General features: G+C 40.8%; 1 protein-coding gene across 3 annotated transcripts in view; it reads right to left on the reverse strand.

The window, feature by feature from the left end:
- Positions 1 to 289: 289 nt before the first annotated feature.
- The window catches only part of BTF3L4 (basic transcription factor 3 like 4), a 32,133-nt gene continuing 9,735 nt past the window's right edge, over positions 290 to 22,687 (reverse strand). Inside the window, 3 exon segments of one of the 3 annotated variants that reach the window (NM_001131880.1) lie at positions 290 to 1,970; positions 2,499 to 2,558; positions 5,078 to 5,279. In NM_001131880.1, coding sequence (NP_001125352.1) covers positions 1,924 to 1,970; positions 2,499 to 2,558; positions 5,078 to 5,279 — 309 coding nt within the window. In that variant the 3' untranslated portion in view covers positions 290 to 1,923. 3 annotated transcript variants of the gene reach the window in all.

Here is a 22,687-nt window from a genome sequence, read left to right on the forward strand (position 1 = left end):
CCTGGCTTCCAAGTGTGTGTTTTCTTTCATGTGCTATACTGCCTATTATTTATCTGTCCCTAACCACTTGAAGTGGTTCCCCCTAACTCTGCCTCCACAATGTCCCCCTTCGGGACAATTAGAGAAAGAATTCTGGACTGTGTAGACCGTGGAGCTACTGACCTAACACTGGATGAGGCATTATTTCAAACAATTACTGCACTAATATTCATTTACAGGTGGAGGGTAGAGGAATAATATAAAAGGAAATTCTGTACACAACATCAAGAAAAGCACAAGAGGAAATATTCTCCTCTTTTGTACTGTTATTTTATTTTGTTTAGTCCATATATTATATAAAACATAACAGGAAAAATGAACGAATTTATAAAATAAATTGAGGTGTTTGGATGAAAAAAATACAAGAGCTTTGCCTTCATGTCTACAGATCTCTTAATATATTGTTGGTCTTGCACCTTAGATATCAAATAAAGATATCTAGCTTGACACAAAAGTTGGTAGCTGCAAGGTTAAGCTGTATTAGTTTGATGATGGGCCAGGAAATGATATATTTTCTAAATTTTGTCCTTAAATATTGGCTGTAACAAATGCTTATATAGCAAAAAGTAAGCTTCTATTAGACAGCAAGAGGGAAACTTGAGTGAATGAATGCAACTTACCTCCAAGTCCTCTTAAAGGAGGTAAAAAAATAAATACTGTGTTTTACCAGTGCTCCCCCAAAGCATTATTCTAAGCATGCAGGAGGGTATAGTGAGCAGCTACAATAGTAAGATCCAACCCAGAGGTAGGTTCAAGGCCAAAAGTAGGAGAGTGGTTGAGGAAATCCTCCTAGGGCCAGTACCATTTCATAGAATGCCCATTTGTGCTGGGGGATGAGTCTATGGCCTATTTTCTTCTGATTCAAAAGGACATTCCCAATTTCAACCTTGCTGAAAAACAGGCATTTTTGTACCTGCTATTAAGAACAGCTAGGATACAGGATAAGACTGGCATAAAATTATTTAGCAAGCACATGCTAGCTATTCCAGTTTGAAATCTACCAAACTGTAACATCGGGGAGAAATAAAAAGTTGAAGATGAAGTTGTTCCTCAAGATGAGGGAACAAAATCTTACAAAAGGAGGGATTAGGCACTCGCTTAACTCTATATGGAGAACATCCTTCTCAAGCTAGGTGGAAGATGAGGAAGAATATTACCAAAAGCTGACCAGGCCATTTGGAGACCAAAAGGAGAGGAAAAAAGGCATTTAGGAAGCAAGCTAGTAAAAGAAGTTCTTCTGGGTCTGACTAGGTAAGTTAATCTAAGGCAATCATACCAAAGATATGTTACCCATTACTCTAGCATGAAGCCAGTGGCAAAATACTTCAAGACATTTTAAACCCAGAGAAGTGTATGAAAAATATGATAGTTAACCAAGCAAATTAAAATCAAACCACTAATGGTAAAAATCTCTTCAGATCTGAAATCCAAGATACTCACTTTCCATTAATTCTGTGTCTTATGGGGGGAAAAGAAAAGTAACAAATGTAAAGATTTTTTTTTATTTCTACTGGGGAGGGAGGAGGATAAATAGAACTGTTTTCCAATTTGCTCTCCACTGTATACACACATACCCACACACATACATAAACATACATACACCAAAAATACCCCAAACAAAAAACAAAAAAACCAGGAATCAAAAACCAAAACACCCTCAAACTGCACCAATACTTCATATTTTGACCAAAAAAATATCCTGGGAGGAAGTGCAAAATGCAAAATCAAATGACCGAAAAATGCTGAACAAACAGCATTATTAATATACAAAATATTTATATTACTGAACTAGTAACAGGTGATGTTCTCTGTGTCTGTAAAACTTTGGAACCACATAGCTGATTTGTTAAATCTAGTCCATGCCAGCTTCCAAAAACCAAACTTTTAGTTAGCTTCATTCTTTGATGCCTCATCAAAATTTTCTACAAGATCTGAAAAAGAAAAACAAAGTATATGAATCAAAGAATACAAAAAAGGAAAAAGAGGTAAATGGAACTCCTAACTCCCCAAAAAATAAAATTAGTACAACCAGAATTAGCCTGAAAACATAAGGAGGCAGAAATGAACTGGTGGCATTTTATTAACAATGATTTAATTATTTGCTTAGGACAGTAATCCTAAAGAAATGTTCATCTTTTGTCTATGCAAATTACTGAGGTGAATAGCATTTTCATATGTCAATTATAATTCACACAGAAATGTTATAACAATAGCTACGCAAATTTATAATCACAGTGATTTCAATAAATCCAGGCAGCAGAGCTTTGTGTGACAATTTCTGATTCTAGGTTCTAAAGTGGGGGCTTACATTGTTTTTCATTAGATCCTATCCACATTATTGTGAATCGATTTAAATTCATGAGCTTACAATCAACACAAACCTAAAAGTCATTTATGCAATGACTGAAAGGAGATAAACAGGATGCTTAAAATCTTAAGTCTAAGGAAATGTCACTTACCTGGAACATCATCATCTTCCTCATCAATGTCTTCTGGTTTTGGTGCTTTACTGTCCAAGACTACAAAAAATTTATTTTAATATTAGTCATTGAGAACAAAGACCTTAAAGAAAACTTATAATGTTTATCCCTTTTTTCCTGTATAAATCACATACAGTTGCTCAGAAATAGCTAAATATTGTCAATCTAAAATGCCATTCATATTTTTTTGCTTAAGTAACATTAAAAATAAATAAAACTTTAATTTAATTAATCAGTTAATACACTGATAACACAGCTGGCAATTTCAATGTGTGACAAAGATGAAATTTATTTTATTTATTTTTATTTATTTATTTTTTGAGACAGGGTCTCACTCTGTTGACCAGGCTGGAGTGTAGTGATGCGATCTTGGCTCACTACAGTTTCCACCTCCCAAGTTCAAGCGATTCTCCCTGCCTCCCAAGTAGCTGAGATTACTGGCAAATGTCACCATACCCAGCTAATTTTTGTATTTTTAGTAGAGATGGGGTTTCACCATGTTGGCCAGGCTGGTCTCGAACTCCTGACCTCAAGGGATCCACCTACCTTGGCCTCCCAAAGTGCTGGGATTACAGACATGAGCCACCACACATGGCCTACAAAGATAAAATTTATATGCAAAGTGGAATAACTGATCACTGAGTAAAAAGACTTTACAGTGGCCATATTCTCCAAATAAAAAACTAAGTTTTTTTTCAGCCAGGTATGGTGGTTCACGCCTGTAATCCACTGCACTCCATCCTGGGCAACAGAGTGAGACTCTGTCTCAAAAAAAAAACAACAACAACAACAACAAAAAAGCCAGGCACAGTGGCTCATGCTTGTAATCCCAGCACTTTGGGAGGCTGAGGCGGGTGGATCATGAGGTCAAGAGTTCAAGACCAGCCCGGCCAAGACGGTGAAACCCTGTCTCTACTAAAAATATAAAAATTAGTCAGGCGCGGTGGAGGGCGCCTGTAATCCCAGCTAACTTGGGAGGCTGAGGCAGATAATTGCTTGAACCCGGGTGGTGGAGGCTGCAGTGAGCCAAGATCATGCCACTGCACTCCAGCCTGGGCAACAGAGCAAGACTCTGTCTCAAAAAAAAAAAAAAAAAAAAAAGTTTTTTTCATTTCTTTTGGTGTAAGAAAATATCTAACTAGGTAGTATGGGCACTGCAATACTAGATTTTTTCATTTTTAGGGGCAACATGACACATTTGAAACCAGGACTATCTTGGAAATTCAGAACTTATGGTTGCCACATTTATAGGGCAATCAATATTTAACAAAAACATAGATGTCTGACAACATTATTTTCTTTTTTCTTTAGAGACAGGGTCTCCCTCTGTCACCCAGGTTGAAGTACAGTGGCATTCCATAGCTCACTGCAGCCTTGAAGTCCTGGGCTCAAGTGATCCTCCTGCATCAGCCTCCTGAGCAGCTACAACTATAGGCATGTGCTATCACACCTGGCTAATTTTTGTATTTTTTGTACAGATAGGGTCTCACCATGTTGCCCAGGCTGGTCTTGAGCTCCTGGCCTCAAGAAATACTCCCTCCTCAGCATCACAAAGTGCTGGGATTACAAGAGTGAGCCACTGCGCCCAGCCATACAACAGTATTTTCTGATTGTCATTAATTAGCAGTGAATCTCAAATTAACTATTTAAAATGATGGGCCAGGCATGGTAGCTCCCGCCTGTAATCCTAGCACATTGGGAGGCGGTAGGTAGGTGGATCACTTGAGGCCAGGAGCTCAACACCAGCCTGGCCACCATGGCAAAACCCTGTCTATACTAAAAATACAAAAATTAACTGGGTGCAGTGGTGCACACCACCTGTAGTCCCTGCTACTTGGGAGGCTGAGGCATGGAAATTGCTTGAATCCACAAGGTGGAGGTTGTAATGACCTGAGATCGCACCACTGCACTTCAGCCTGGGAGACAGAGCAAGACTGTGTCTCAAAAATAAATAAAATGAAATAAAATAAAATTATGGCCTGAAGATCTGGGCACTACCCTTTTACGTAATTACTTCTCAACTTACTATTATTACTACCAAAATGTTTCCAAATATTCTTTTTTTTTTTTTTTTTGAGATGGAGTTTCCCTCTTGTTGCCCAGGCTAGAGTGCAATGGCATGATCTCAGCTCACTGCAACCTCCGCCTCCTGGGTTCAAGTGATTCTCCTGCCTCAGCCTTCCGAGTAGCTGGGATTATAGGCGCCTGCTACCGTGCCTGGCTAATTTTTGTATTTTTAGTACAGACAAGGTTTCACCATGTCGGTCAGGCTGGTCTCGAACTCCTGACCTCAGGCAATCCACCTGTCTAGGCCTCCCAAAGTGCTGAGATTACAGGCGTGAGCCACCACACCCAGCCATGTTTCTGAATATTCTATGTGTCACACTACATAATCATTAAACAAACAAACTCAAAATTTTATGAAGCATAGAAATAACTTTATAGAAAGTAAAATAATTACATACAGGCAAATCCAAATTAAGATGGGACACCTTTTAAATGATTAGGTTCTTTAAGTAAGGTGGGGAGAGAAAGATTTACTAAATTGAAATACCTACCTTGCCGTGGGAACTGTTCAGCTAACTTCCTAAGGCTTGTTAAACTGTCAGCACCAAGCTGACTTAATATTCCAGGAAGCATTTCTGTGATTGGTTTGGCTTCTGCATGACCAGTAATTGCAAAGGTATTAGCAGAAAGGGAAGCTTGGACTTTGGGATTGTTGAAATGAATAACTGTCCCATCATCTTTAATCATGTTCACCTGTATGATCACAGAAGAAAAATGTACTTCACATGCTAGGTACACTAAAACAATACATTTTTAAAAAGCAATTCAGCCAATTATGGTTTTTTACTTGGTAGTTATGTAATCCCAAGGTAGTAACTGGCCAAGCAATGGACATTCGTGGAAAAAGATCATAGTAATAAAGTAAAATGGTGTAGATGGCACAAATTACTAGGACGGACAAGAAATAGTCAATTCATTATAGAATCTAGATTTTAAATTCAAAGACTTCTAAGAGAAAGAAGTACATGCCCACGTTTTTTTAAAAAATGGAAGTATCAGCCACAAATCAGCTTCTTAATGAAATTACTCATTATCTTACTCAATTTATACTGTCAAACAAAATCAGTGCAATTTCCACTTGGTAGGGTAGCATCTTACTTAGGGGACTGGTTACAAAGGGGAAATAGTATATAGTAAAAACAACCACTGAAAATCCATAAAGAACACTCAGAAATGTAACCAGGTGTTTCATTCCTTCAAGCACTTAGTACATTTATAAAAATTTCAACTTGTTCTAATCATGCCATTCTTTGTAGGGGATTTTGCTAGTTCCTCTAATTTTTTTTTTTTTTTTTGAGACAGAGTCTCGCTGTGTCATCCAGGCTAGAGTGCAGTGGTATGACCTTGGTTCACTGCAGCCTCTGCCTCCCAGGTTCTAACCTTTCTCCTGCCTCAGCCTCCACCAGGTAGCTGGGATTAGAGGCACGTGCCACTATGCCCGGCTAATTTTTGTATTTTTAGTACAGATGGGGTTTCACCATGTTGGCCAGGCTGGTGTCGAACTCCTGATCTGCCCACCTCGGCCTCCCATGGTGCTAGGATTATAGGCATGAGCCACCACACCCAGCCAGTTCCTCTAATTCTTAAGGGTAGCTTCTCAACAATCTTTAATAACCCCCATAAAGGTCAAAGAAGTTGTCCCACCCACTTGCCTAGTGACCTGAACATGCTTTATCAACTAGGAAACCTTTAAAAATCATCCTCACATTCTTTCCATAACTTTCACCAATATGAACTGACTATTTCAGATTTGATTTCATCCATTGCCTGGGACTTACTGAAATGGAAGGTTTAACATGTGCTACTTAAGATTGTTATTTTTCTCTCTCACTCATGTACTTTCTGTTTTTTTCAGTAGAGTTGAATTTGCGTAGGTTAAATGTGTGAATAATGTGATTCCACTATGTAGTTGATTCCCCTGGGTAAGTTACCTTGGTGGTAACATGCTTACTATATAAAAAGGTTAGGAAGAGTTAACTCTTGGCTACTTTAGAAGCATTTCATGATCCATCCAAAATCCACCCTGTCACAATCAAGCATAGATGCTGAGTGTTCTCCATGGACAGTGGGAAGAGGGCTTTTCTTCCTCAGAGGTGATCACCACCACTGATAGCACCAGAAAGGAAGGGAAAGAAAGGGGCTTCTAAATTTCAGGCAAGACCTGGAACACAGAGAAAATAAAGGCAAATCCCTGGAAAATTGTAACTAAACCCACAAATAATTTCCCCAGGTTTTTCTGACAAAAATCACTATTTAAATTCTATACCCTTCCCTCTCTCACTATTACACTTAGGGTTCTATTAATTATATCACACACAATAAGCATTCAATCCAGTTGTTCTAAAAACATGGCACTATGAGTTATATTAACTTTAGAAAAGATAAATTATATAGTTTTGAAGATAATTACAGTTTTGGTAAAAAGTTAAATGTTAAAGTGGGTTAAATCTGGGCTTCAGAAGGATGACAGTGGATGTGAAATGGGATATTGCTCTGCATTTAGCCTAGAATCACATAATTTTAGAATGGGAAAAGAATAAAAGATATGGTAGGACTATATTTTTCCAATCAAGACCAAATCATGTGGTTTAAAAAAGGATTTCAGGCCAGGTGCGCTGGCTCACATTTGTAATCCTAGCACTTTGGGAGGCCAAGGTGGGCCGATCAAGAGTTCAAAATCAGCCTGGCCAACATGGTGAAACCCCGTCTCTAAATACAAAAATCAGCCGGGCATGGTGGCGGGTGCCTGTAATCCCAGCTGCTCGGAGGCTGAGGCAGAAGTGGCTTGAACCCAGGAGTCAGAGGTTGCAGTAAGGTGAGATCGCACCACTGCACTCGAGCCTGGGCGACAAGAGTGAAGCTCTTTCTCAAAAAAATAAAAGAAAAGGGCAGTCGCGGTGGCTCAGGCCTGTAATCCCAACACTTTGGGAGGCTGAGGCAGGTGGATCACGAAGTCAGGAAATAGAGACCATCCTGGCCAACATGGTGAAACCCTGTCTCTACTAAAAATACAAAAATTAGCTGGGTGTGGTGGCATGTGCCTGTAATCCCAGCTACTTGGGAGGCTGAGACAGGAGAATCTCTTGAATCAGGGAGTCAGAGGTTGCAGTGAGCTGAGATTGTGCCACTGCATTCCAGCCTGGCTACCAAGTGAGATTTTCTCAAAAAAAAAAAAAAAAAAAAAAAAAAAAAAAAAAAGGCCGAGCGAGCGCAGTGGCTCACGCCTGTAATCCCAGCACTTTGGGAGGCCGAGGCGGGTGGATTGCCTGAGGTCAGGAGTTCGAGACCAGCCTGGCCAGCATGGTGAAACACTGTCTCTACTAAAAATACAAAAATTAGCCAGACATGGTGGCAGGCACCTATAACCCCAGCTACTCAGGAGGCTGAGGCAGGAGAATTGCTTGAACCTGGGAGACATATGTTGCAGTAAGCCGAGAATGCATCATTGCACTCTGGCCTGGGCAACAGAGTCAGACTCCGTCTCAAAAAAAAAAAAAACCCCAAAAAACAAAAGATTTCTAAAATGCTTCTGGGTGCAGAGTCTCAAATATTGGAATCTGAGACATTTTTTTATTTACAGACATTAAAGTCACAAGAAATCTGAAATCAATATTGTTCAAAAAATTCAGGCTATATATTTGTTGAACTTAGAAGTCTTCCAATTCAAATCCTTTATGTTAAAGAAATAAACACTGAAGACAAAAGCTCTTTGTCAGCAACATACCCAAGGACAAATAGCTTGTTAAGTGCAAACCGAGGACTTTAACCTGGGTTTCCCAACTTGTTCTTTAGTTTCCTTCCTACTAAGTCATTCTCATACTTAAAACGCTTATTTGCCTACAAAAATTCAATTCAGCTGGGTGCTCATGCCTGTAATTCCAGCACTTTGGGAGGCTGAGGCGGGTGGATCACCTGAGGTCAGGAGTTCACAACCAGCCTGGCCAACATAGTGAAACCCCATCTCTACTAAAAATACAAAAATTATCTGGGTGGGGTGGCGGGTGCCTGTAATCCCAGCTACTTCGGAGGCTGAGGCAGGAGAATCACTTGAATCCGGGAGGCAGAGGTTGCAGTGAGCTGAGATCATGCCATTGCTCTCTAGCCTGGGCAACAGAGCAAGACACTGTCTCAAAAAAAAAAAAGAAAAAGAAAATTCCATGGCCTCATGAGAGCTTGCCAGAGAATGATTTATTTCAGGATACAGGCCAAATCAAGAACACAAAAGAAAAACAACACAGGTATACAGATAAAATGTATCTTATTGGCTACAAAACAAGAGGCTAACATGGAGCCAAAAACAATAAACTCATGGAGTTTTTCCTTATGTTCAATTTTCTCTTCTGAAGGCTAAATGTTGTTATATTTTACATTCTGATATATAGGTCTTTCTAGTTTGAAATATGCTTGAGTTTAGTGTGAAAAGCAAGATGAATTCCATCTCAGATTGTGAAACATAAATAAATTTATTCATGGCTGTCTTAAATGGAGTGGTCTAAAAGATGCAGCTTCAGGAATAGAAAGGTCCAGAAAGGGATGGAGAGTTTAGTTAATTTTAGAATATAGAGAAATACTAGAAGGTAGAACAGCTAGAATATTTTCTTTCTTTCTTTCTTTCTTTTTTTTGAGATGGAGTCTCACTTTGTTGCCCAAGCTGGAGTGCAGTGACGTGACCTCTGCTCACCGCAACCTCCTCCTCTTGGATTCAAGCGATTCTCCTGCCTCAGCCTCCCAAGTAGCTGGGATTACAGGTGTGCGCCACCATGCCCGACTAATTCAAATTATTTTATTTTTATCTAACATTCCTTCCTTCTCAGCAAATGACATGGTTATATAAGGCTTCTGGGCACAAGCTATTAGAAACTATCAAACGATGAATTGTTTGGCTGAACAAGACCAGTTAGACACCTCTCCTGCCATTTTGGGTAAAAGAAGGGATAAGGAACTTGTTAAAGTCATAAAGCAAATTATATGCATTTAATATCGAGACTTCACTTCTTTCAGTGATTTTATACTGTGTGGTTTAAGTAAGCCATATAATATATGTACAATATAAGAACAAGGAGCAGCCAAATAAAAAGGACTATTAAACTAGCAACTATACCAGCACTGAGGTCTCTTTTTCAACCAAACACCCCCTTTAGGTCAAAATTTGTTTTTGGTTTTTTTTTCCTAAAGATAGCTGAAGGTAAAGGATGCCACTTGAGCTAAGGAGAAAGAGGCATTTTGAGACTCCAGTCCAAACCACAGAATGCCCTTGCTCTCATTTTTTGCTTTAAAACTGATGTGTCTAGTAGTTAGCAGTAAACTTTGTCCTCTCATTCCTAGTGTATTTATATATGCTGTTTTCACTGTTTAGAAGAACCATTTCCTACTTCTCCATCTTGCACATTCCCATTTGTCCAAGATTGAGGTAAGATGCTTCTTTCTCTGTGAAAACTTAAGGTGGTTTATGCACTTACTGCTACTATACAGAACTGTCTTGTAGTATAATTGCATTTGTAAATCACTGATCATACTAAAAGGTTAATTTCTTAAGATCAGAGACCATGCCTTATTCGACATAGTATTTCCCTCAATATCTAATACATAATAATCACTTAAATCTGCTGAATGAATGAATGGATACCTCCTATACAATTTATTCTAAAATCATGGCTGGGCATGGCGGCTCATGTCTGTAATCCCAGCACTTAGGGAAACTGAGGTAGGAGGCTCGCTTAAGTCCAGGAGTTCAAGATGCCTGGACAACACAGCGAGAACCCCATCACTACCAAAAAAAAAAAAAAAAAAAAGCAAAAGCAAGCCAGGTGGCATGGTGGTACATGCCTACAGTCCTAGCTATTCAGGAGGCTGAGGTGGGAGGATCGCTGAGCCTAGGAGGTCGAGGCTGTGATCACACCACTGCATTCCAACCTGGGTGACAGAGCGAGATCCTGTCTCAAAAAAGGAAAAAAAAAAAAAAAAAAGGAAAAAAAAGATGTTGTCAGACCAACTCCCCAAATGCTAGATGATGGGTCACATTAAGGTTTAAATACAGCCCCAGCAGTGCCGCCAATGAAGATGCCCAGAATCTCCTGGGCTGTATCTTTAGCCTGACTTTTCCTATAGTTTTGACCTTTCAGAATCAGCCCAACCTACCCTCCAGAATTAGGGGCATTTTAAGTCACTCTTGGCAACTGCTGGGTGGCCCTTTTATGCTGCTATCAAACACCTTAACAAACCCTACCTTTGCTGGGCTCTGCATAGGGTATGTAAGTTAGTCATAGTAGCCTCCTACCTGGTAAATTCGATGCTCACTTTGTTCCTATGCTGCAGTACATTTTTGTGGCTAGAGGAGGCTCACAAAGTTATATTTGACTCCATAGCTCTTGCTAATAACTGCCCTCTCAGTTCATGGAGGCTTTAATTGTTTGTGACTTTTTTTGAATCCAACTGAGAATGATAAAAGAGAATTAGCAGTTGTCTCTTTTTTTTCTTTTTGAGATGGAGTCTCGCTCTGTCACCCAAGTTAGAGTGCAATGGCGCAATCTCAGCTCACTTCAACCTCTGCTCACTGCAACATCTGCTTCCTGAGTTCAAGCGATTCCACTGCCTCATCCTCCCAAGTAGCTGGGATCACAGGCTGTGACACCACGCCCAGCTAATTTTTATATTTTTAGTAGAGTTTCGTCATGTTGGCCAGGCTGGTCTCAAACCCCTGACCTCAGGTGATCCACCCGCCTCAGACTCCCAAAGTGCTGGGATTACAGGCAGGAGCTACCGCGCCCAGCCAGCAGTTGCCTACTCCATCCTACATGTAATGGCACTTAAATGTTTACCAGAAAATTGATCTTTTACTGACTTCTTCCTATATCTTTTAAGAGACAGGGTCTCATTCTGTCTCCCAGGCTGGAGTGCAGTGGCTTGATTATAGCAGCTCACTGCAGCCTCAAACTCCTGGGCTCAAGGGATCCTTCTGCCTCAGCCTCCTAAGTTGGTAGGACTACAGGCATGTGCCACCATGCCTGGCTAATTTTTTATTTTCTTTAGAGACACGGTGTCATGATTTTACTCAAGCTGGTCTTGAACTCTTGGCCCTAAGTGATCCTCCTGCCTTGGCTTCCCAAAGTGCTGGGATTACAAACACAAGTCACCACACCTAGCCTCTTCTTACAGCTTAATAGGGTGAAACAACTGACTTCTTAAGAATAAAGCATACAAGCGTCTGGGGTGTTGTGAGACTGAATAATGTGAGATTTTGAGGATTATGGGCTTTGCACACGCTCTTATAAGTCAGTCAGTATCCTTCACATTCAATTCTAGCTCAGCATCTGCTTATTTCTAATGGCTATTATTAAGCTAAAGCTTATGCTATCATTAGTCTATAACATATGCTGGGATCACTTTCTCTTATTCTCTGGTGACAAGTCTGACAAGACAGGAATTCTTTTTTTTTTTTTTTTTTTTTTTTTTGAGACAGAATCTCGTTCTGTCACCCAGGCTGGAGTACAGTGGTGCGATCTTGGCTCACTGCAACCTCCGCCTCACAGGTTCAAGCGATTCTCCTGCCTTAGCCTGCTGAGTATCTGGGATTAGAGTCATGCGCCACCACCACGCCCAGCTAATTTTTGTATTTTTAGTAGAGATGGGATTTCACCACGTTGGTCAGGCTAGTCTCGAACTCCTGACATCGTGATCTGCCCGCCTCAGCCTCCCAAAGTGCTCAGATTACAGGTGTGAGCCACTGCGCCCGGCCTTTTTCTTTTTTTTTTTTTTTTTGAGACTGAGTCTCGCTCTGTCACCCAGTCTGGCGTGCAGTGGCGCTATCTCTGCTCAATGCAACCTCCACCTCCTGGGTTCAAGCAATTCTCCCACCTCAGCCTCCCAAGTAGTTGGGATTACAGGCGCACGCCACCATGCCTGGCTACTTTTTTGTACTTTTAGTACAAAAAAGAATTTCCGTGCCCAGCTAGGAATTCTCTTTATATATGCTGTAGGTAGTGTGAACTGGCATATTCTTTCTGAAAAGCAATTTGACAAAATGCATGAAGAGTTCTTAAAATGTTCATGGCTCTTTCAGCCAGTAACTACACTTTCAAGAATCTACAGAGGCCGAGCGCAGTGGCTCACTCCTGTAATCCCTACGCTTTGGGAGGCTGAGGCGGGTGGATCACCTGAGGTCAGGAGTTCAAGGCCAGCCTGGCCAACACGATGAGACCCCGTCTCTACTAAAAATACAAAAAATTAGCTGGGCGTGGTGGCGTGTGCCTGTAATCCCAGCTACTCAGGAGGCTGAGGCAGGATAATTACTTGAACCCAGGAGGTGGAGGTTGCAGTTAGCCGAGATTGCGCCACTGTACTTCAGCCTGGGCAACAAGAGAGTTGAAGGAACTCAGATTTATATATATATAAATATACATATATTTTATTATATATAAATATATAAAATATTTATTTACATATAATATATAATTATAATTTATATAATATATATTTTAAAAAATATATTTTAATTATGTATTTTTTATATATATATATATATATATATATATATATATATGGTTGTTTTTTTTTTTTTAGACGTAGTCTCACTCTGTTGCCCAGCAGGCTGTAGTGTAGTGGTGCGATCTTGGCTCACTGCAACCTCTGCCTCTTGGGTTCAAGCAATTCTCTTGCCTCAGCCTCCTGAGAGTAGCTGGGACTACAGGAGCGTGCCACCATGCCCGGCTAATTTTTGTATTTTTGTAGAGATGGGGTTTCACCATGTTGGCCAGGCTGGTCATGAACTCCTGACCTCATGATCCTCCCAAAGTGCTGGGATTACAGGCGTGAGCCACTGCGCCCGACCCAGAGAGATATATTTATGTATTGAAAAGTTCAACACATGATTCTTTTATTATCAAAACGTTATAATGTATAATAAATAATAAAAAAGTGTTAAATTACAGTACAGTATACCCATATACTGGAATGTATGTAGATACCTACAAATGATTAAAAGGAGGTTTTTTAATGACATAAAATAATTTTTATAATATAAGGCTATTTTAAAAAATGATTATTGGCCGGGTGTGGTGGCTCATGCCCGTAATCCTAGCACCTTGGGAGGCAGAGGTGGGAGGGCTGCTTGAGGCCAAGAGTTCAAGACCAGCCTGGGCAACATAGGGAGACCTCATCTCTACAGATAATTCTAAAAAGTAGCCAGGCATAGTGATGGAATCACTCAGCCTCGGTGACAGAGTGAGACCCTGTTTCAAAATAAAAAAATTAAAAATTAAAAAAATAAAAATGATTCTTTTAAAACAAAAACAAGCCGGATGCAGTGGCTCATGCCTGTAATCTCAGCACTTTGGGAAGCTGAGGCAGGTGGATCACCTGAGGTCAGGAGTTCAAGACCAGCCTGGCCAAAACAGTGAAACCCCATCTCTACTAAAAATACAAAAATTAGCTGGGTGTGGGGCTGGGTGTGGTGGCTTACACCTGTAATCCCAGCACTTTGGGAGGCCGAGGCAGGTGGATCACCTGCAGTCAGGAGTTCAAGACCAGCTTGACCAACATGGAGAAACCCGTCTCTACTAAAAACACAAAATTTGCCGGCCATGGTGGTGCATGCCTGTAGTCCCAGCTACTCGGGAGGCTGAGGCAGGAGAATCGCTTGAACCTGGGAGGCCGAGGTTGTGGTAAGGCGAGATTGCCCCATTGCACTCCAGCCTAGGCAACAAGAGTGAAACGCCGCCTCGAAAAAAAAAAAAAAAAAAAGAAATTAGCTGGGTGCGGTGGCACACACCTGTGATACCGGCTACTACTTGGGAGTTTGAGGCACGAGAATCGCTTGAACCTGGGAAGCAGAGGTTGCAGTCAGCCAAGACTGTGCCACTGCACTCCAGCCTGGGCATAGAGTGAGACTCTATCTCAAAAAACAAACAAACAAACAAAAAAGCCAAACCAAACAAAAAAAACAAGGTCTTGCTCTGTCACCCAGGCTGGAAGTGCAGTGGTGAGATCACAGCTCACTGCAGCCTAGAACTCCTGGGCTCAAAGTATCCTCCTGCCTCACCCTCTGAGTAGCTGGGATCACAGGCAAGCACCATCATGCCCAGCGAATTACATTTTTTTTATTTTTCATTTTTTTGAGATGGAGTCTTGCTTTCTTACCCAGGCTGCAGTGCAGCGGCACGATCTCAGTTCACTGCAACCTCCGCCTCCCGGGTTCAAGCAATTCTCTGCCTCAGCCCCCTGAGTAGCTGGGATTACAGATGCCCACCACCACGCCTGGCTAATTTTTGTATTTTTAGTAGAAACGGGGTTTCACCATCTTGGCCAAGCTGGTCTTTAACTCCTGACCTCATGATCCACCTGCCTTGGCCTCGCAAAGTACTGGGATTACAGGCGTGAGCCACCCAGCCCGGCCTTTTTTTTTTTTTTTTTGTAGAGACAGCATCTCACAATGTTACCTAGGCTGGTCTCAAACTCCTGGCCTCAAGCAATCCTTCCACCTCAGCCTCTCAAAGTGTTGGGGTTACAGGCATGAGTCATTGCACCTGACCAAATAAAAAAAAAAGGATTCTAAATTGTACATCTAGCTGTAATCATATATGTGTGTGTATGTAGCATATATATATTACATATATATAGTACATATATATAGTGCACATAAAGATGGGAAAGATTAAATACAAGACTAATAGTAGCTCTCTCTGGGTGGTAGGGATTACAGCTGAATATTGTCTTCTTGACATTTTCTCTATATTCCTGATTTTCTACAATGGCAATATCTATTATCTATATAGATATACAGATATATATATTTTTTGAGACGGAGTTTCACTCTTGTTGCCGAGGTTGGAGTGCAATGGTATGACCTCAGCTCACTGCAACCTCTGCCTCCCAGGTTCAGGCAATTCTTCTGCCTCAGCCTCCTGAGTAGCTGGGATTACAGGCGTGCACCACCATGCCCAGCCAATTTTTTTTTTTTTTTTTTGAGACAGTCTTGCTCTGTTGCCCAGGCTGGAGTGCAATGGCACGATCTCGGCTCACTGCAACCTCCGCCTCCCAGGTTCAAACGATTCTTCCGCCTCAGCCTCCTGAGTAGCTGGGATTATAGGCACATGCTACCACACGTGGCTAATTTTTGTATTTTTGTAGAGATGGGGTTTCACCATGTTGGCCAGGCTGGTTATGAACTCTGACCTCGTGATGCGACCACCTCAGCCTCCCAAAGTGCTAGGATTACAGGTGTGAACCACCGCACTCAGCCGGCAATATATTTTTATATTGAGGGGAAGAAAGCTCTTTTAAGTACAAAAGATGCCAATAAGGATGGATAAAATGTGGTATACGCACGCAATGGAGTATTATTCAGCTATAAAGCAGTGAAGTTCTGATACGCTATGACCTAGATGAACCTTGAAAACACTAAGCTAAGTGAGGTACTCCAGGCCTCCAGGCACAAAAGGACAAATACTGCATGATTCTATTCATATGAAATATCTAGAATAGGCAATCCATAAAATAAAGTAGATTGGCGGTTACCAGGGCTGGGGTAGAGGGGAATAAGGAGTTATTGTTTAATGGGTATCAAGTTTCAGTTGAGGAAAATGAAAAAAGTTCTAGAGATGAACAGTAGTGATGTTTGGCCAACATTCTGATGTATGCCAATGAATTGTATAGTTAAAAATAGCTGGCCGGGCACAGCGGCTCATGCCAGTAATCCCAGCACTTGGGAGGCCAAGGCAGGCAGATCACGAGGTCAGCAGATCAAGACCATCCTGGCTAACATGGTGAAACCCCATCTCCACTAAAAATACAAAAAATAGGCAGGCGGATCATGAGGTCAGCAGATCAAGACCATCCTGGCTAACATGGTGAAACCCCATCTCTACTAAAAATACAAAAAATTAGCCAGGCGTGGTGGCGGGCACCTGTAGTCCCAGCTACTCAGGAGGCTGAGGCAGGAGAATGGCGTGAAGACGGGAGGCAGAGCTTGCAGTGAGCCGAGATCACACCACTGCACTCCAGCCTGGGCAAAAGACCGAGACTGCGTCTCAAAACAACAACAACAAAAAACAAACAAAAAAACAAAAAAAAACCCTGGCCAAAATGGCAAATTTTGTGATATATATATATAGATATATCTACACACACACACACACACACACACACAAACACACACACACAGTAAAAAACAAAACAAAAAGCTAAAAGAACAGGACCCTAAGAGAGAAAGAAGGATGCTATGGAATGGTAAGGTGAATAGGACACGGTGCTTCCCTTTTACTCTCGTGTACTCAGAGCTGTCTATCTATGGGCACCTGAGGCTCTAGCTGGACGAAGAAGGAACTGCAGGAAGAGCCCATCATTAACTTTAGGTCCTCTTTCTGTACAACTGGTTCAGAAAAAACAAGAACCAGGAAGAGGAAAATGTAAAAAGTAAAACTTATGTGTCCAATTACAAAATTTATATTCCCAGCCTTAAGCTTTCTCTAAGCCCTAGCTCCCTATAGCTAACTTACTGCAGAACAATCCCACCTGGAATAATCAGTACCTCTTAAATTTAATAGGCTCTAAGCAAACTCATCACAGAGAATCAGCATGCTATACTACAAACAATGAATAAACATGTTCTCAGCCGTCAAGACTCTTTATAAGCTACTGAAAACAGACTACTGGGTTAATAAGTTACCATTATACACCACGATATGAGATAGTGAAAAACATATTATAGAAGAGCAACTTAGGCTAACAGCAGTGAAAGTAGAGAGAAAGGGTTGATTATACCTGGAAAGACAGGGAAGGGTTTCATGGAGGCTGAATTATACCCTAATTAAGACAGAAGCTGTCCTCTGAATATAATTATAAAACTCTATGAAGCAACTTGGAACAATTAGGGCATCTGAATCGGAAGGTGCTTTTTGGTTACACTTCTTACCAAATAAAATGGAAAAAATCTGTTGTTTCTGAGAAATAAAACAGATCTTTTGTCAATGGATTCATGCAATTAGGGGAAGAAAAGGTGACAGCACAGTCACTACATTCAACTAGATTACCAAATAACAAGCACATTCAAATATTTTCAAATGTTACAGAACATAAAACATTTTCAGAAATTTGGTTCTGGATGATACTCTGTAAGTCAGCCTAAGAATTCCTTTCAAAAAGCTGGTTATTGGCCAGGCGCAGTGGCTCACGCCTGTAATCCTCCCAGGACTTTGGGAGGCCGAGGCAGGTGGAACTTCTGAGGTCAGGAGTTTGAGACCAGCCTGGCCAATGTGGTGAAACCCCGTCTCTACTAAAAATATAAAAATTAGCCAGATGTGGTGGTGCGCCTATAATCCCAGCCACTCAGGAGGCTGAGGCAGGAGAATTGCTTGAACCCAGGAGGCAGTAGATTGCAGTGAGCCAAGATCATGCCACTGCACTCCAGCCTGAGTAACAGAGTGAGACCATCTCAAAAAAAAAAAAAAAAAGCTGGTTATTTACTTGACCTTTGTATGAAACTGTCTCTGAAATCCCCCATCCCTTAGTTTTTTTTTTTTTTTTTTTTTTTTTGAGATGGAGTCGTGCTCTGTCACCAGGCTGGAGTGCAGTGGCATGATCTGGGCTCACTGCAACCTCTGCCTCCAGGGTTCAAGCGATTCCCCTGCCTCAGCCTCCCGAAGTCCTATACTTTAGTTTTTGACAGCCTCGGATTTTTCTTTGTTTGGTAACATTAAAAAACAAAACAAAACAAAAAAAACCCTATATATAATTTATTATACCAAATCAATGAACTAATGAATACAAAAAAGGTCAGAGAAGCTTGTCTTATTCCAAATAGTCTTTTAGTTTTTTTTTTAGACAGAGTCTTGCTCTGTCGCCCAGGCTAGAGTGCAATGGCACGATTTCAGCTCACCGCAACCTCTGCTTCCCAGGTTCAAGCGATCCTCCTACCTCAGCCTCCTGAGTAGCTAGGATTACAGGCATGCACCACCACACCCAGCTAATTTTTGTATTTTTAGTAGAAACAGTGTGGTACCATGTTGGCCAGGCTGGTCTTGAACTCCTGACCTCAGGTAATCCACCTGCCTTGGCCTCCCAAAGTGCTAGGATTACAGGACTGAGCCACTGCGCCCAACCTTAGTTTTTAAAGTTTCTGAAGAAGACGCCAATTAAGCTCTGGAAGGGGAAAAAAAAATCACAAATACTGATAGCTTGGATAGTACTAATATTAGTGATATTCAGTACTGACAGTAGAAAATTAGGGGTATGGAGAAACTTTACTTGGCCTAAGTGCATTCAATGAATTTTGAGATCCACTACTGCTCTCCCTGTTCCTCACTCCCTAAACTGAGCACTTTCTACTTTTTCATGTTTTGAAGGTCTAAGCACAGAAAGTACTATCATATTGTTTCACAATAATGGCAAAAAGTGTCTTTTCTTCTCAAAAGTTGTTATCTGCTTTAAACTGCCAAAACTCAAAAAGGCAGTATATTCCTGAGTTCACACTTTGCAACAAGTTTTAAACATCCCAAAGTAAAAATAACAAAATTTTAATTAATGTGTTTCCTATTCTAAGACATATATATGTTCATATCTGATTGGTTCTGAAAATCATATCCATATTTTCATGTATACATTTAATGCAATAGCTTTTTTTCCTTCTCAAGAAGCTGTTTTTAACCCAAGTGAATAAGCAAGTCAGGTTATATATAGTATACTAGATGTTCCCAAAGAGGAATATTTCAGATTTGTTAAGGGTTATATAAAGTAACAAATATCTTGGTTCTCAAAAAATCAATTTTAGAAAGAGGGAAAGAAGAACAAAAAGTAAAACTCCTCTCCATCTTAGGTTCAAATATTCAGAAATTTTATGGTTGCCACCTTGTATTATTACTTTGTACGTTTTCCCTGTACAACTATCCTGTGAGGGTTAGAAGACAACACCAGGATGGGGGGAGGGCAGAGAAGCTGCTATAGTGTACACACATGCCATCTATCTATTATGTGGCATTAATTGTCTGTGTGATGTTGTGAGATGTATTAACTCCTCAAAAAAACTGCAGTGGCAATATTAACAAAAAAGAATTCACAATATAATTTAATAAGTGCTATAATAAAAAGCAGATACAGGGCATTGTGGAGGCACACATGAAAGGCACCTAACCCTTCTCTGCACAAATGCTGTACAGGTGCTACCAGGAAGACTTCTGGGAGGAAATAATGCCTATATTAAGACCTGAAAAAGGAGAAACAGCAATGTCCTTGGAAATACCAATGGGATTTCTTTTCTATAACGGTTTAAGGAATGAATTCTGCATGGTAGGTGCTCAGTACCTATATAAGGCAGGTAAACCTCTTACTTTCCCTTTTTTTTTGGTGGGGGAGGAGGGACAGGAGGAAATTAAAAGGCCAAGAATGAGTATAATCAAATATAAATGAAAACAGCAAAAGCAGAATAAATTAATGAATAGTATGAACTCTGGTTTTGACACACCTTAGTTCAAATCTGGAATTCCAGCACTTACTAGGCTATGTGATCTTAGGTAGGCAGCTAACTCTCTAAGCCTCAGCTCTCTCATCTGTAACCAACAACAACCAACTCAAAGGGATATTGTGAAGCTGAAATGGGATATAATACATATTGATTTGTCTAGCTGTCTAATTATTCTCCCCACCAGATCGTAAGCTACAAAAGACAGAGGCCATGCAAAATATCTTGTACCACTGTCCAGTAAGTCCTTGGCAAAATGCTTGGCACGCAGATGTTTAATAAATGTTGACTATCATTAAGTACTTTGTTACGATGATTTCAATTACAGCAATACCATGACCTCAGCACAGTATTATAGGTTTGATTATATTCTGAAGAGATCAAAAATTACTAACTGGTTTCTTATTTCAATGTGAAACACTTATAAAATCAATGCTGCCCCTACACTAAAAGTTTTACTAATTATGAGAGGCATAAAGTCTTCCAAATCTGAACAAAAACTTTAGAAAAACATGTCCTTGGAGATATTACACAGTTAAATCTATACTGCAAGGAAGGTATAATTTTTTTTCCTCTCTAAAGAAGTGTTTCTCAACTAAGGGTGCCTGCCCTTTGCCTGCAAGGTACATATACATGGCAACCTCTAGAGATATTTTTGATTACCACAACTAGGAGTGTAGGGGTGTTTCTAGCATCTAGTGAGTGAAGGCCAGGGATGCTGCTAAATATCCTATAATGCACAGGACAGCTCTCACAGCAAACAATTATCTAGTTCAAAATGTCAACAGTGCTGAGGTTGGGGGACAGAGGAGTTGAAGGGTAGAAAGGTAGGCAAAGATATAAAATTGCATAAACATTTACAAGTAGGTTAGGTTTAATATTATCAGAATTCATGTGTATTATTGCAACTTATTCATTTTTACCAAGTTTTAGATTTTTAAAAGAGGTTTGAAAGGACTTAGATTTGTTTTTTCTAATATGTATCTAAGATTAAGAGAATGGTCTCTCTAAAATATTTCAGGTCCATGAAAATATATAAAAGCTTTCAATAACTCAGAAAAAAATAATGTCTAAATATAATTTCAGGTCTTACAAATGAAGCTCTAATCTGTACCTCAGAGTAAGAAGGCACAGTCACATCAAGCTGAAAGGAAAAAGATGCATGTGGCTTACATTTTCTACTATGTTATCAGTACACTGATTTTCAATGTACAAAGCAGATTTAAATGATGTGTTAATTTTACTCATTTATATATGCAAGGTGGAAGGAACATGTGGCACTTTGCCATTCCACTACCTTTTCTTTGCCATTTAACTCTGCTATTTCTTTATTAATGATCCCTATATCCACATTATTATTATTTTTTTTCAGACAGAGTCTCACGTGATCTCAGCTCACTGCAAACCTCTGCCTCCTGGGTTCAAGCCATTCTCCTGCCTTAGCCTCCCAAATAGCTGGGATTACAGGCACGCACTACCATGCCTGGCTAATTTTTGTATATTTAGTAGAGACAGGTCTCACCATGTTGGCCAGGCTGGTCTCAAACTCCTGACCTCAGAAGATCTGCCCGCTTTGGCCTCCCAAAGTGCTGGGATTACAAGTGTGAGCCACTGCGCCCAGCCCGTACCGTCACATTATTTCTGATTCGTTTTATAGCACATGTACACTAGTCACCTATTTAAAATTGTGAGGTGATACCAAACACAGTAATGACTAATTTTTTTTTTTTTTTGAGATGGAGTCTCGCTCTGTTGCCCAGACTGGAGTACAGTGGCGCGGTCTCGGCTCACTGCAAGCTCCCCATCCTGGGTTCACGCCATTCTCCTCCTCAGCCTCCCGAGCAGCTGGGACTACAGGCGCCTGGCGCCGCGCCCAGCTATTTTTTTTTTTGAATTTTTAGTAGAGACAGGGTTTCACCGTGTTAGCCAGGATGGTCTCGATCTCCTGACCTCGTGACCTGCCCGCCTTGGCCTCCCAAAGTGCTGGGATTACAGGCGTTAGCTGCTACGCCCGGCCGATTAAATTTAACTTACGGCAGTGAAAGCGTAAACTTTGGTTACTATCACAGATGGAATCGGCTGGGTGCGGTGGCTCATGCCTGTAATCCCAGCACTTTGGGAGGCCAAGGGGGGCAGATTATTTGAGATCAGGAGTTTGAAACCAGCCTGGCCAACATAGCGAAACACTGTCTCTACTAAAAATAAAAAATTAAAAAAAAATTATCCGGGCTTGGTGGTGGGCGCCTGTAATCCCAGCTACTCTGGAGACTGAGGCAGAAATTGCTTGAGCCCAGAAGGCAGAGGTTGCAGTGAGCAGAGATCACACCACTGCACTCCAGCCTGGGTGACAGAGTGAGATTCTGTCTTAAAAAACAAAAAAACAAATGGAATCATCAGGCAGAGGTGCATCTAGGTGGTAACATCACAAGTAGTTGTTGTTATTTATTAAGTATCTTCTGGAATAACATTAATCTTTGGTCTCATATTTGAGAAAAATAGTGTCATCAAAATACAATAAACTGACATACAATTTTTTTTTTTTGAGACGGATGCTCACTCTGTCACACAGGCTGGAGTGCAATGGCACAATCTTGGCTCACCGCAACCTCCGCCTCCTGGGTTCAAGTGATTCTTGATTGCCTCAGCCTCCTGA

This window comes from Pongo abelii, chromosome 1, assembly GCF_028885655.2.
Source record: "Pongo abelii isolate AG06213 chromosome 1, NHGRI_mPonAbe1-v2.0_pri, whole genome shotgun sequence".
NCBI lineage: Eukaryota > Metazoa > Chordata > Mammalia > Primates > Hominidae > Pongo > Pongo abelii.